Source organism: Amphibalanus amphitrite, unplaced genomic scaffold (assembly GCF_019059575.1).
Source record: "Amphibalanus amphitrite isolate SeventyFive unplaced genomic scaffold, NRLGWU_Aamphi_draft 000011F_arrow, whole genome shotgun sequence".
Classification (NCBI taxonomy): domain Eukaryota; kingdom Metazoa; phylum Arthropoda; class Thecostraca; order Balanomorpha; family Balanidae; genus Amphibalanus; species Amphibalanus amphitrite.
The window spans coordinates 1,299,201-1,313,175 of record NW_024881507.1 but is presented as its reverse complement, the minus strand read 5'-3'; the positions used below and the strand labels follow the sequence as shown (position 1 = coordinate 1,313,175).

Here is a 13,975-nt window from a genome sequence, read left to right as displayed (position 1 = left end):
AAGTGCCGCAGTGTTTTGTTTTACTGTGCCGCCTGGCTCGGAAATGCCTTCTGGGTACGGCCGCCAACCACGCCGCCGCCGCCGCCGGCGCCGGCGCCGCCATCGGGGCTGTCGGCTTCGTCCAACTCCTGGAAACTGACGTCACTCTGGGCGGCGCCCAGCCACCCGTTGGCTGCTGTTGGGGTGCTTCCGATACTGCCAAAGACGCCAACCGGGCCAAACAGAATAACACAGCGGGCCGCCAGCCAGACATCGATAAATGTCGCACCGCATTGTTTGATCGTAAAACATGCCAACTTGAATAATAGCAGGTTATGCATGCCAGGGTTCTTGAACTGTTACGCCAACGGCCAGACACTGACCCCAGACGCTGCGCAATTATTGCATCGCATAACTAACATGAAAAGAATTTCTCACATATTGATGCAGACGGTAATGTTTTATTTATGTTTTAGTTACAGACCGACAGAAAGTCGCCAGGCTTTTGCTAGGTTCTCAGTTTGAAGTTCAACGATGTTATACCACAAGTCTGATGTGATTTCCTTGATGACCTACAAAGCTGCGACCGACAGATTATTGGCAGTCCAATCCCGGCACACGGGTCTGTGTGAGGGAACCTTGACCTGAAACCTTTGCCAGCCGGTCCGTTGACCTCTGACGAGCTCCCCAGCGCACTGACCTGTTGACCCGTGTTGCAGCGTGTCGTCGGTTCGACGCCAAGAACTGCACGCTGCTGAACGGACTGCTGAACGCCACGGGCGCCTGCATCTTCCGCGATCAGGTGGACAACACCACGTGGGCGGCGCTGAACGCCACCGCCTCCAGCCGACGCATGCCCGCCGACGAGTTCTTCCAGTGAGTAATGCACGAGAGATAAGAGTGATGTAATAAATATAAGGGATATAAGAGATGTGTCATGGGAGGTGATGGGTGAGAGGAAAGATGGACCTCCCGCTCCCGCATTTCACTTGCATTCATTAAATGCGTGACATTTGTTCGTATGTTCACACGATAAGAAGGAAGTCGATGTGAAAAGTGTCTACAAAATTTCGGCTGACGGGTTTGGTATAAGTTAGCTGCACAGCTTCCATTGTCGCTGCTAGACGCGGTGAGCCTTTCTCTCTGGTGTAATTCCTATGCACAATGCAGCGTCTCATCTGCTGGCTGTCGTCCGCCGCCGACCGCCGCTGTACCAATCTCCATCCAGCCGGGAGATGGCGTCCATCCTGGTCCCACCGGGCCTCCTGAGGAAGCGGGGGAAATGTCCCGCCGCCATGCGACCGGCTCTCTCAGAGAGGCGGTGGGCGGCGCCGGTCTGCTGCGCTGCTGGGCGGTATTGAACGGCGGAGCGCCCAGCGCAGCAATAACTCTGGCACATGGACGGTGCGCCGCGTGAGCCGTCAGCGCTATGGCGTGGTGCTGGGACGGAGCTGTGGGCGGCGGTGTGAGATCGATGGGTGGTGACGGAGAGCCCCGGGCGCCGTCAGACGTCCTGCTGAACGGGTGATTGGTGTGTAGGTGACGCCGGAGCTGCTGCTGTGATAGGTTGGGGCCTGCGACTGAGGTCGTGCTATCCGGCGGTGACTCTCTGCCGTCGCGTGTGATCCGTACTGTGTCAGGCCCAGTCACGGATAGGTCTCCGGCGGCTGGCGCCGCCCGGCCCGGTCCCGGGCTTGACAGACGGTCCTGAGCCAACTCCGGGAGACATGTGGGGTCATTGAGGGGCGCCGCCACTCGGCTGCTAGAAGCTACGGTGGGAAAAGAGGCAACTGAATTGGAATAGTGATGTGATTCTAATTCATAAATCAAATGTTGAACTAGAGGAACAAAAGATGCAAGCTCTGATGCTTATCATAGTGATAAATATTTGACTTTAAGCATTCGGTAATGGAAAAGTCTTTTATCAAGCCGCCATGATCTAGACTGTTAGCTGGTCTTTAAATGTTTTGGGTTAATTTTCATTACGGAGCGAGCGAAGCGAGCGGAGTCTTTCCTTAGATTAACGGAAATTTCTGAATATGAGCGGCCGGCCGGCCGTGCGGACGCTTTTGCGAGGCTTATATCTCAGCAACCACTTGACCGATTTACACGCGGTAATTTTTGTAGGGTAGCTTCATTCCTTCTACCAAGTATTGGACTATTCCCGATGCATGTGGGTGACCCCTTATGCACGTGCCACGTGCAAAACGAAGAGGTGTCAGTTTTGTAATTGTTGCAATATCTCGGTAATTACTTGGCCGATTGCGCTGAAATTTGGCATGTAGGTAGGCACCCACTAGGCACTGCATATCCATGTGCCAGAGTTGGGGTGCTGCTGCACGTGCGCACGTGCAGGGGTCGTTTCCAGATCTCGAGAACGGCTGGACCGATGGCGCTCAAATTTGGTACACGGCTAGGGACCAGTTCGTAGGGTGCCGTGCACAAGTCAGTTGGGACCCATTTTGCACGTGCGCACGTGCAGGGTGCCGCTCCCAGATCTCGAGAACGGCTGGGCCGATTGTGCTCAAATTTGGCACATCGCTAGAAACCGGTCAGTAGGGTGCCGTGCACAAGTCAGTTGGAGGTAGCCCCTCGAAATTTCGCACGTGCAAGACTCACCCCCTCGCTCGCTCCGTTAGTCGCCCCAAAAGGCGCTATACTGGTAAATATCAGTCGTGCCGGAATCAAAGAGGTTTCTTCTATCAGTCACCTCATAACTCCATAAATCATAGCAACACAGGATACTGCACGAAACCTCATATGCATTTTTCAGAGGAGTTTTGTCATTGTCACTCACATTTCACCTCTGTGGCACGACAGCCTACATTTTTTAGGCCGTTCTGTCTCGCTGAGGCGTTCCTGCTCCTGAAGTCGCGAGCTTAATGTCCTCACAAGCTAACACATTTTTGAACGTCGGCCTGGGGTCTTTTTGTTCAGTTACGTGGGCTGATTAGTGATTAAAGTGTGTTTCCTTGTAATGTGCATTGTGCAATGTGTCGCTTCATCGGGCCTTGACCGAAGGTCGTTGTTCTTCTGCCGAGACTCTGACGAACGGCTACCTGCCCGCAAACGCCTTTCCGTGACGACTAAGTGATTGCTATTGATCAGTGGACACCCTATGGCGATCGACGCAAGCCTTTCACAGATAAACCATTCTCGTGTACCACTATCGCCCTCAGTCCTTTCCGAGGTCGGGCTGCATTGCTAACACTCGGCCGGTATGGTATGTATGTGTAGCAGGCGTTCTGAGAATGCCCCGCACATTTCCGAGTCCTGTGTCGGGGCGGACTGGCCATCAATTACCGCGTGTCCAAGACCCTATATACCGCGTGTCTTCGTGCCGTGGGCGGTCCCGTGTGCGTGCCATAGTCCGTTCGTTACGTCAGGGCTGCAGCTAGCGGCCATTACCACATCCATTCCCCGCTAACGGACGGCACATGAGGCGTATGTACTGTGTGTCAGGAATGTACTGTGCCGCTGGAAGGTGCGTGCTACTGCTGGGCCCTCAGCTCCCTGACTCCTTTAGCCAGCAACGAGCGAGCCTAGGGGTGACGGTGTCATTAGTAAAGTACTCCTGGATGACACCCTGTCTGACTCCGTGCCGCCGCCGTCTGCCGCAGTAACTTCATGCTGGACATCACCGAGGGCATCCACGACACGGGGGAGATGAAGTGGAAGCTGGTGCTCTGTCTGATGGCCGCCTGGGTCCTCGTCTTCCTGGCGCTGCTCAAAGGAGTCCAGAGCTTCGGAAAGGTGGGTGAGACCTCCGCACTGGCTGGTGCGGCGCGGCGATGGTGTATCGATTCGTGAAAACCTTTCATCGGAGAGGCTTTCAATAATACCGGCGAGCCGTGTTCAATTGAGATAATAAGCATAGTTCATCTAAGTGTTTGCATTTGGCTATTTTTGGACAGACCGTTGTCCGACTTCTAGCACTTGTAGAAATGAAGAACAGGCGCGGTATTTAATTCAGTAAATCAATGTATCAGACAAGACGTATCGTGCATTTTTTTTCGAACATTTGATTGAGTCCTAGCATTCCTTTCAGTACGCCACCGTCTTTTGCGAAACGTTCCTATTGAATTCTCTGACGTTCTGGTGGCGCCATCGCTGTCATAACATCCCGTTATCATGTATTAAATAGCGTTGTAATTGTACGGGGCGGTGCTCGTGCCTTGGCTCTGGGGAGGCCGGAAGGGGGAGGACTGTCGGTCGGCTCCTCCGCGCCGCCAGCTTCCTGACATATCACACTCGCCGTGTCACGCGAGACGACCCAGCCGACACCGGACGGCCGGGCGCATCACTGCGCGACCGCCCCGGGCGGCACAACGTTGACCCCCCCCCCCCGACCGGGGGAGGGGGGGGGGGGGCTCGGCAGGGCGGCTCCGGTGGCAGAGCGGAAACGTGTGCCGGTTGTTGAGCTATTGTCATCGGGAGTGTTGGCTGTTATGTTGACGTTGGGCTTGGATGAGCTTGAGTAATTATTCCGTAGAGGTTGCATTGGATTCCGGGATCAAAAAGTAGTTGTCTGGCCTTGTTTTATGGTAAATTATCGCTACTTATCAGGCTCAACCAAGTTACTTACGATGCCTGCAGTCTCGGCCTGATGAATATGTTTCTGGTTCGAGCAGCTCTGATTTTCTGACATCTTTGTCCCTCCGTCAGGCGGTGTACTTTACGGCCACGTTCCCGTACCTGATCCTGGTGTGTCTGCTGGTTCGTGCCGCCACACTGCCCGGCTACATGGACGGCATATCGTTCTACCTGACGCCGCGCTGGGACAAACTGGCCAACGCCAAGGTACAGAAGTCGCGTCTGTTAGGCGGCCGCCACCGACAGACAATTTGTATGTTATTTGCCAATTTTTTGGGGGGGGGGGGGTGATAACTGCTTGCATAGTTATTAGTTAAAGGAAGGGTGCCACCTTTTGGACACAACGCAGTTTTTACAAGATTAGCCTCACATGAACCTAAAAACCGGCTTCACTTACCTATGCTCGAGACGGTCAGCATTGAATCCGCACGTGAAGTTATCATTTGCGAGTTTTGCTGCCAGCATTCGGGCAGGCAAAAATCTTCAGCACTATTTCCTCGTCGTGTTAAGGGTATTTTATAAAACATGAAATCAGCAAAGGTATGTATAAAAGTTATACTTTTGAAGCATGTTTTATCATTTTGAAAGGGTATATTTTTTCTTTATGGTATACACTTAAGTTTTAAAATTTTAATTGGGAAGTTTTTCTAGTAAGTTGCATGAAGGGTGAAGGGTTCCATAGATCTCTTAAGCATTGTAAAGGAAAAACCTTTACTCGACTTATTTGATGTTCTTTAACTGTTGGCAAATATGGCCAACAGTTACCTACTTGGTTACCTACAACTTAGTTCAAATCATGTTATCTTCTTCCTTTTTATTTGTTCATCTTTTTGTCTCAGTTGCGCCATCAATGCAAATGGCAGAATGATATGTTGCCATGACAACAGGATATGCCAGCCGTCCTAGCTGCCACATCAAACGACCTTGAGTTGTAGTGGTGATATAAACAACGATCTTTTTTTTGGCCAATGTATTAAATGCAATGTTTCGGTTTTTTGTATATTGTGGACGCGCTAACCACGTCTAAAAATTCAAATAAGTAAAATAGATTCATAGAACAAAAATTTCGGAAGGTGGCACCCTTCCTTTAAGTGACCCTTTTTTAGATTTTGTTATCTATTCAATACCTATCGAGTGTTGATTTCTTTTGCTGAATACACTCGGTGTTGTTTGTCTGGCAGGTTTGGGCGGACGCAGCCGTGCAGATTTTCTTCTCGCTCTCGCCGTGCTGGGGAGGTCTGATCACACTGGCCTCCTACAACAACTTCCACAACAACCACTTCAGGTGAGTGGCAAGCTCCGCCGCCTGCGTCGGGTCGGGTGATGTTCGGTTGTGAACGAGCCTGTTTGGTCCAGTAGTATGCGACATCAGACCGCTCATGTGTGTATAATAAGTATATTTATGCACGTATGAAGTTAAACTGAACCATCAACCGTGCATGTTCTTGTTCATGTTTGAGCAAAGCAGACATGCACTAAGTTTCAATTCATTTTACGAAACGTATTTGCAGTGAAGCGCAATGCCTGCATCACTCTGTTACGAAATTTAAAGATTTTGTCGCAATCTGCGAACCTGGTAGCACTGATAATATTTAGAAACGAGGCTACGCTATAAGCTATATAAGTGCGCCGTCCCGTCAGCCAGCAACGTTCCATTAGACGCTGACTGACGTGAAATGAAGCGCCACAACGTAATAAGGCCGCCGGCGGCGGGGCTATTGGGGCCCATGGCGACGTTCCGAGGCGCGCTGACTGCGGCGGGCGGTCGATACGGTCACCGGTTCACTGCTGTGGACCGCGCCGCGAGCCGGGCTGGCGCAGCGGCCGCACCGTGGGGACTTATGCCATCCTAGCACGCATTAAGTGGCAAGTTAAAGTATTTCGATTTCCACTTTTTTGTTATTCATTCCACGTAGAATTGTCCAGCGCATCCGAATCACACCTTAAATTGTCTGTAAAATGATTGTGTATGCCTCAAAAAACCTCTCAAAGTGTAGCTTCGTCCTGACCAGCGTCGTGCTACCTGCATACAGCGAAAAAGCACACTACAATAAAACGCCCTCTCACTCGTTTCCCTGAACAGCAGGGTTATAGTTGCGACATGTTTTCATTATCTTTGACTTATAAGGAAGATGATGGTATGCACGAAAATTTCCAAAATTCATCCAAATGTATAATTTTTGACCGAAATGCTAAAAATGTTAAAATGCTTCTTGATTCAGAGAGTTGACAAGCAAACTATTGCCTTACAAAGTTTGATACGCGTTGTTACGCGTGGAAATGTATATCAAAATGTTCTCCAATAATTTCTGCATCGGGGGCAGCTCTCATTTTTTGCCGAAATTTGCCTAAACCAGTCACTATGAGACGTCAAAGCAGACGGTGCCGCGTGGTTTCTTACGCCCCGCCGGGCCGCGCCGCGGCGGGTTACCCGACCGCAGCACACCGCCTGGGGGTTTCCGGTCAGTATAGGAGTTAGGAGGAGGGAGGAAGGGGGTGATACCATTTGACATTATTTTTCTATCGCCAAATGTTCTTTTTGAACAAAACAACAACACCCTTGCAACGCTGCGTCCATTTTATTGGCTATCGCCGCCAATGTTCACCTTATTGGACTTACCTACTGGTGTTCCTAATGACTTTCCTACCGGGTGTTCAAATTACCTACCTAGGACTTACCTAGGTACAGTACAGAACTTTGATATATGTAAATCGAAAAATGCTGTAACTTTGTAAAGTGAGGTTGGAGGTTTTTGGGGTGCTAATCACGAATTTCAAGCTAGTTTTGATCAAGGATGATGTTTTCATGCTAGGCCGGGTCAGGTCAGGCCCGACCAGTAGGTGTCTTGCCGGCTATCCATAGAAGGTAGGCGTCGATTACCTTTGACGGCTTCGTAGCATGTTCCGTTGGGCACCAAAACTACTTAAATCTTCAAATGGGTGTTAAGTTCGAAATAAGCTCCAAGCACTTATCTAGAAAAATCGTATAACTTGAAAAAGTCAACTAAGGTCATCTAAGGTAAATGACCTTGATTTCACCGTAACGTGACCTTAAAATGCAAAGAACAAACAGCATTTCATACCTTGGAGAGTTAACAATCACAACAAGACTGAAAACGCGCCGATAATGTGCGCTGATAAGCGCCAAATCGATACCAGCCTGACATGGTCTGGTGAAACAGGTCACAGGTCAAATTTTTATTAAGGTCAAGGTCATGAAATTTTAAGTGTGTGAGTAACATTGATCGAATCGAAGGTATAGAAAGTTTTGTCGTGATCCGCCACGTTTTGCTTGAGTTATTATGCGAAAAGTCGAGGACAGAAGTCTGTGCGACCCCCTCCCCCTTTAAGTGCAAGTACTAACAAAGTGCAAAGGTTAAGCCCGAAATGCCTTTTGGTGATTGGGCTAGACATGAACAAATATCTACTTCTAAAACGATTGTAGTTTCGTTCTACTTTTTTAACGCTTCCACGCCCACGATGCATTGCTAGCCGAAAACGCTTCAGTGCTAAGTCCGTGGGGAGGGGGCGGGGGAGGGATGGGGTCAAGCAGGAGAGCCAACCATGTTGTCAGGGATCATACACCCTAAGCCTAACCATTTGAAGGTGAAATAAAATTAGTTAAGGTAGCGGAGGATGCGATATAAATAAATTCGTGCTAGGATCGATAAAAACCCCACAGTGGGCCGGCGCGGCGGCTGGGTGCGCTGAACACGAGCAATGCATGCCTGAGCTATGCAGGTCGCGTGTATTTTGTAGAATTTAGATCTGTCAGTTACATATTCGTACTGCATTGTTGACTTGGCCATCATATAGTTTCAATTTTATTCGTATTTCTGGGGCTCGGGCGGTCAGTGCCCGGCTGAGGCCGCCTGCCGTGACACGCCGACAATCCCAGCTGACACGAATATATCCGTCACGACATGATCTCCCTGACAGTCTCTCTGTAATAGCATTATCCGGCACGGCACGAGTCGTGGTCTCTGTGAGCCCACCGTCGACAGTCGGTGGCTCATTTTCTATATCGGCGACTGTTTTGTAAGCTTGAGTGTAACGAACAAATATTTTGACGTCACAAATCCTGCATGATTGGCTAATTTCTGATAAAAAGACGGTGAATGTTAGTATGACGCAATAAATCCTTTTTCTCAGAGATGCTATTTTCGTGGCCTGTGGCAACTGCTTCACCAGCTTCTTCGCCGGGTTCGTCATCTTCGGCATCGTCGGCTTCATGGCGCACGAGCTGGGCGTCAAAGTCGAGGACGTGGCCGCACAGGGTTAGTAGCACAACAACTTTTAGAGGGGCATTATCCCCGACCTTCGGCGATGATTTCGTCACTCCTTGACCAGGCGTTCGTTTATGTTTGATCCTTTCCATTTTGTCATGTTGCTCATTGGCTGGTCGTCCTTTTTAGCGTTGTATTCGTTGCAATAAGTGCATCAAGTTTGTGGTAAATTCGAGTTGCAATAAGTGCATCAAGTTTGTGGTAAATTCGAGATCGACATACACTAGCAAGCCGCCTGAGCAGTGCTCGACAAGCAACTGGCATGTGGTCGTAAATACTGGTCAATTGATTGATGAACACGATACGATGCATCCAAAAAAGACGCATTCGCTGAGCATCGTAATCCTGGGATTAGCTTTCCTCCCCGGTGATATAATTGGCCGCTGCCCATCCCTGACAGCGCTGTGCCGTACTCTCGCGGCAGCGGGGAGCGCTGACATATCCCTCCGTCCGTGCGCCTGCAGTGGTCTGTATCCGGCACCGATACCTGTCTGATTACACCGCCGGCGGCGGCGGCTAATGGCCAACTGTCGGCCGGGAGTGTGCCGCCGCCGGCCGCCGGTCTCCCGGTGTCCGATCAATAGGCGCCGCAGCCGCGCCGGCCGGCGAGCGAGGCGGGCAGGGAGCGCAGCAGCGCGGCGAGCTGAAAATTGGCCGGTGCGAGCCGTGAAGAGTCACTCTTCAGTTACTCTTGACTTATGTAGTCGATGATTGAATGAAGTGGACGGTATTGCGTTGCTCATTTTGATTAAACCTTTTCGTAATGTTTCGTGCTGACTTCTGAGATATCATACCCGTACCTCAACCACCCGAAATTCTTAAAGCGAATTCAGTGCCGCACTGCTTTCTCGTCTTTCGCTGACGCCAATAAACCAGCTACGCGCTCACACGACTCCATGTAATAGGCCAGGCACGCGCACATACGGTCCCACGCAGCCATCGGCCACGTGTGGGTGAGAGCCGCGCAGGGTCACTCGGTCTGAGTGACCCAGGCTCTCGGTCAGAGTTTCGGTGCCGTGATTTCACCGTCAGGCCGGCTAGCTGCGGCCATCAGGTACCGAGCCGGCGGCTGTCAGGAGGAATCTGATCGGTGTTCGTTGTCGGATTACGGGCTGTCGCCGTATTTCAGATCCGTCCCATAAAAGTTTAAATTGAACGGAAGCCCTTTCATAGGTTGATGCAAGCTTTTGGAAATGTTCGTTCTCGTAGGACGAGCATTGATCATTTCTCGGGTTTGATCGTTTTATGCTATTTAGGACTACAGTTTGTCATCCGTTCGTCCTCTTTATAGGAAAATATTCCTGCTCCCGTTTTGTCTACCCCTGTTTAACCTCTGTGACCTCTGTGAACCTGTATGTGTTAACTGACCTGTGTTCCCCCTGTGTCCTCTGTCAGGTCCCGGTCTGGCGTTTATCGCCTACCCGGAGGCGGTGTCTCGGCTGCCCATCTCGCCGCTCTGGTCCATCCTCTTCTTCTTCATGCTGCTGACGCTGGGCATGGGAACTCAGTTCACCATCCTGGAGACGATCGTCACCACCGTCACCGACCTGAACCCGCACCGGCTGCGGAAACACCACACGTGAGTGAACCCTGAACCCGCCACCGTCACTGACCTGAACCCGCACCGGCTGCGAAAACACCACACGTGAGTGAACCCTGAACCCGCCACCGTCACCGACCTGAACCCGCACCGGCTGCGAAAACACCACACGTGAGTGAACCCTGAACCCGCCACCGTCACCGACCTGAACCCGCACCGGCTGCGAAAACACCACACGTGAGTGAACCCTGAACCCGCCACCGTCACCGACCTGAACCCGCACCGGCTGCGAAAACACCACACGTGAGTGAACCCTGAACCCGCCACCGTCACCGACCTGAACCCGCACCGGCTGCGCAAACACCATACGTGAGTGGTGAACGCCCCAGGTGTTCGCGAACGCCACGCGTGAGTGGGCGCAGACTCAGCATCGTGATTAAAAAAGTCACTTATTGCTCACGGTGCTAAGCATCTACAGAGCTTTTTGTGAAACCGGAAAGTTTTTCTTTCTGATTATGCTTAGTGCATTCTTCATATCTCCCAATGATCTCCGATCCCTTGCCCCTTGCCACAATGCTCTTATCGGTAGTGCGTGTTGCGGCGCCGTGTCCAGCTGTAGTCCGACGCTGACCGTCGGGCTGTTTCCGGCAGGCTGGTGCTGCTCGGCTGCTGCGCCTTCATGTTTATCTGCGGTCTGCCCATGTGCGGCAGCGGAGGACTCTACGTACTGACGGTAAGACGGCAGAAGTGAAGACCATGGGCAATGGAGTGACGGGCCTGGGATGGAAGACCAAGGGATGGGGACGTGGGGTGTGCGGCAGCGGAGGACTCTACGTGCTGACGGTGAGACGACAATAGGTGACAGACGTGGGATGGCAGACGGGGACGGGGGTGCCGGTTCAGGGGCGAAGAGCCGGGGCCAGACCAGGGTGAGGTCCATGTGATTGATAATGGTTGAGGCCCACAGCACGAGTGACCCTGGACGGTGGTACCGGTCTAGCAAAGGGCCACTCGGTCCGAACCTCGCCCTTCAAGCGGTCCCTGGCCGTAGCCGGAACCAGAGTTATTGGCCAGACTGGGTGGACGGGTGGCGGGATCAATAGCCACCGATCCAAATGAAACGGCCGCCAGCCAATAAGTGCAGCCCTCAGCCGGCCGTCGATGGTTTGATTTGAAGCGTCGATAATTTGTCGATGATTTGATCGACGAGAGGCGAGCGAGTGGTATCGTACGGATGAGGGGTCTGACATTTGGGTTTGCAATAACAGCCATCAAGTGGTTCAAACGTTCAAATCAAAAGATCAAAGTGATCAAACCAAACGTCTATCTTGAATTGGATATCACTGAACTTCTACTCCGCAGGAATCTTGCTACACGTGATGCAGCTCTTTGAATGTGCTAAGACAGCAACCGTTTCATTCATGTAATACGGCAGCACCAACGCTTAGAACTACCTGATCGAGCTATCGTCGTTTTCCCCCAGCTGATGGACAACTACGCGGGCACCTTCTCGGCGCTGATCGTGGGCATGACGGAGATCCTGGTGGTGGCGTACGTGTACGGCGTGGAGCGTTTCTTGGACGATATCAAAGTCATGCTGGGCTTCTACCCGTTCCACTACGTGTGGTGGAAGTGGTCCTGGAGGGTCATCACGCCGGCTCTGGTCACGGTGAGAGCCGGAGGATGGCACGGTGTGACTGTGAAAAGGGGATGTACATATATATGAAGAGGGAAAGTGGGAGGGCTATAATGGTAGGAGGGCGGCAGGGACGCAGGGATTTAGATGTTGAGAACGATGAACGGAAGAACGTAACTGACGGACAATGATGGACGTCTGCGTGTGTTTCTGCCTTCGAGGCAGGCCGGGTAGTCGGCACCTGTGACAGGTTTATTCGTGTGTCGAGGGGTTACCGTCTCCAGATGTCCGTATGTTCAGCTGCCCTCCCTGTGGGCCGTCTGACCTGACCGTGTGGTGCCTGCCTGCCTGGCAGGGTATTCTGGTGTTCACCTGGATCGACTACACGCCTCTGAAGTACGGCGACTACGACTTCCCGCTGTGGGCCAACCTGCTCGGCTGGCTCATCTCCTTCACCTCCGTGGCCATGATCCCGCTGCTGGCCGTCATCAAGGTGTACAGGATGGACGGCGACCTCACCGTCAGGGAGGTGGGTGTCGCGATTCTCCGACCGGGCGGACGGAAGGCCTCGGGCGGCCGTCAGGCTCACCGTCTAGGTGGCGCCACACTGTACCAGGGCGTATGTGTTGCGCAGTCATCCAGTCTCGGGCCCACTTGCGGAGCGATGTGCCCGAGCTCGTGGTGCGTTTGTACTTTTTAGGGTTCTGAATCAGAGTCTGAAAGTTAATTATATATTCCCGCGTGAAAGCGGTAATAACTGCGCACTGCGGTTGTCAAAGCCGTGTGAATAGGCAGGCTTGTGTGCAGGGCTGCGGAGTCGGAGTCGGAGTCGGAGTCGGTCGGAGTCGACAGTTGTGACCGGAGTTGGAGTCGGAGTCGGAGTCGATTTTAGAAACCCGAGCCGGAGTCGGAGTCGGAGTCACCGAAAATCTGTCGACTCCGCAGCCCTGCTAGGTCTGCGGAGTCGGAGTCGGGAGTTGGAGTCGGTCGGAGTCGACAATTCTGCCCGGAGTCGGAGTCGGAGTCGGAGCTGGTTTTTCAAAGCCGGAGTCGGAGTCGGAGTCACCGAAAATCCATCGACTCCGCAGCCCTGCTTGTGTGAGCCGTGTACGACTTCGGAGGCGCTCTATGCCAGGTTAAAGGCTCATGACACAACACTGTTTGCGCTATTGATGCAGTGGCTGTGCTCTGTAGTGTTGCTGACTGCCCTTGACGTTTAAACGGTCATTCAGCACAAAAAAAAATCCGATCGTCACCGCACTGATGTCGCTGTGCCGTGAGGGCAGGGCTGCGGAGTTGATGGATTTTCGGCGACTCCGACTCCGACTCCGGCTCGCGTTTCCAAAATCGGATCCGACTCCGACTCCGACTTCGGTCACAACTGTCGACTCCGACAGACTCCGACTCCGACTCCGCAGTCCTGCGTTAGGGCGTGGTTTGTGACGTGTTTTTTTTATTTATTTTGAACGGTATGTTCCGCAGCGGATACGGATCCTGTGTCAGCCGGACGCCACCTGGGGCCCGGCGCTCGACACCCATCGGATGGAGGCCAAACTGTCCAAACGGGCCACCAAACACCGCAACAGACGCGTCAACGGTACGTGATCTCCACCACCGGATCATGCAGAGGAGGCGTGCACCTTTACCAGTGGACGACGGGGAGAGGGATTCCTTACCTCAGATCTTAGTGTGCGCGCAGTTGTGATTCGTTATTTATAATTGTACCGAGTGGCTTATTGAGTAAGCCATCATTACTCATTTGTTTCAACGTCTGGAGGAGTTTGTTAGTGTGAAGTATCTTTCAGTTTGTACGTCACTTGCTCCCAGTGCCTGATGTGTTTCTGTCGTGTTGCCGCAGACGAGGACGATCCGACGGAGCAGGAGGGTCTGCAGATGACCCTGCCGTCGATCCGGGAGGACCGTGAGGACAAATAGGTGAGA

The 13,975-nt window shown here is 52.2% G+C and overlaps 1 protein-coding gene across 4 annotated transcripts in view; it reads left to right on the top strand.

Annotated features, from left to right (window-relative positions):
• LOC122382182 (sodium- and chloride-dependent glycine transporter 1-like) overlaps nt 1-13,975 on the top strand; it is a 59,755-nt gene that overhangs the window by 43,350 nt on the left and 2,430 nt on the right. For all 4 annotated transcript variants that reach the window (XM_043367172.1, XM_043367190.1, XM_043367180.1 and 1 more), the window contains exons 5-15: nt 699-855; nt 3,600-3,732; nt 4,645-4,779; nt 5,754-5,857; nt 8,725-8,849; nt 10,254-10,437; nt 11,050-11,131; nt 11,882-12,067; nt 12,390-12,563; nt 13,517-13,631; nt 13,893-13,969. In XM_043367172.1, coding sequence (XP_043223107.1) covers nt 699-855; nt 3,600-3,732; nt 4,645-4,779; nt 5,754-5,857; nt 8,725-8,849; nt 10,254-10,437; nt 11,050-11,131; nt 11,882-12,067; nt 12,390-12,563; nt 13,517-13,631; nt 13,893-13,969 — 1,472 coding nt within the window. The remainder of the gene's footprint in view (nt 1-698; nt 856-3,599; nt 3,733-4,644; nt 4,780-5,753; nt 5,858-8,724; nt 8,850-10,253; nt 10,438-11,049; nt 11,132-11,881; nt 12,068-12,389; nt 12,564-13,516; nt 13,632-13,892; nt 13,970-13,975) is intronic.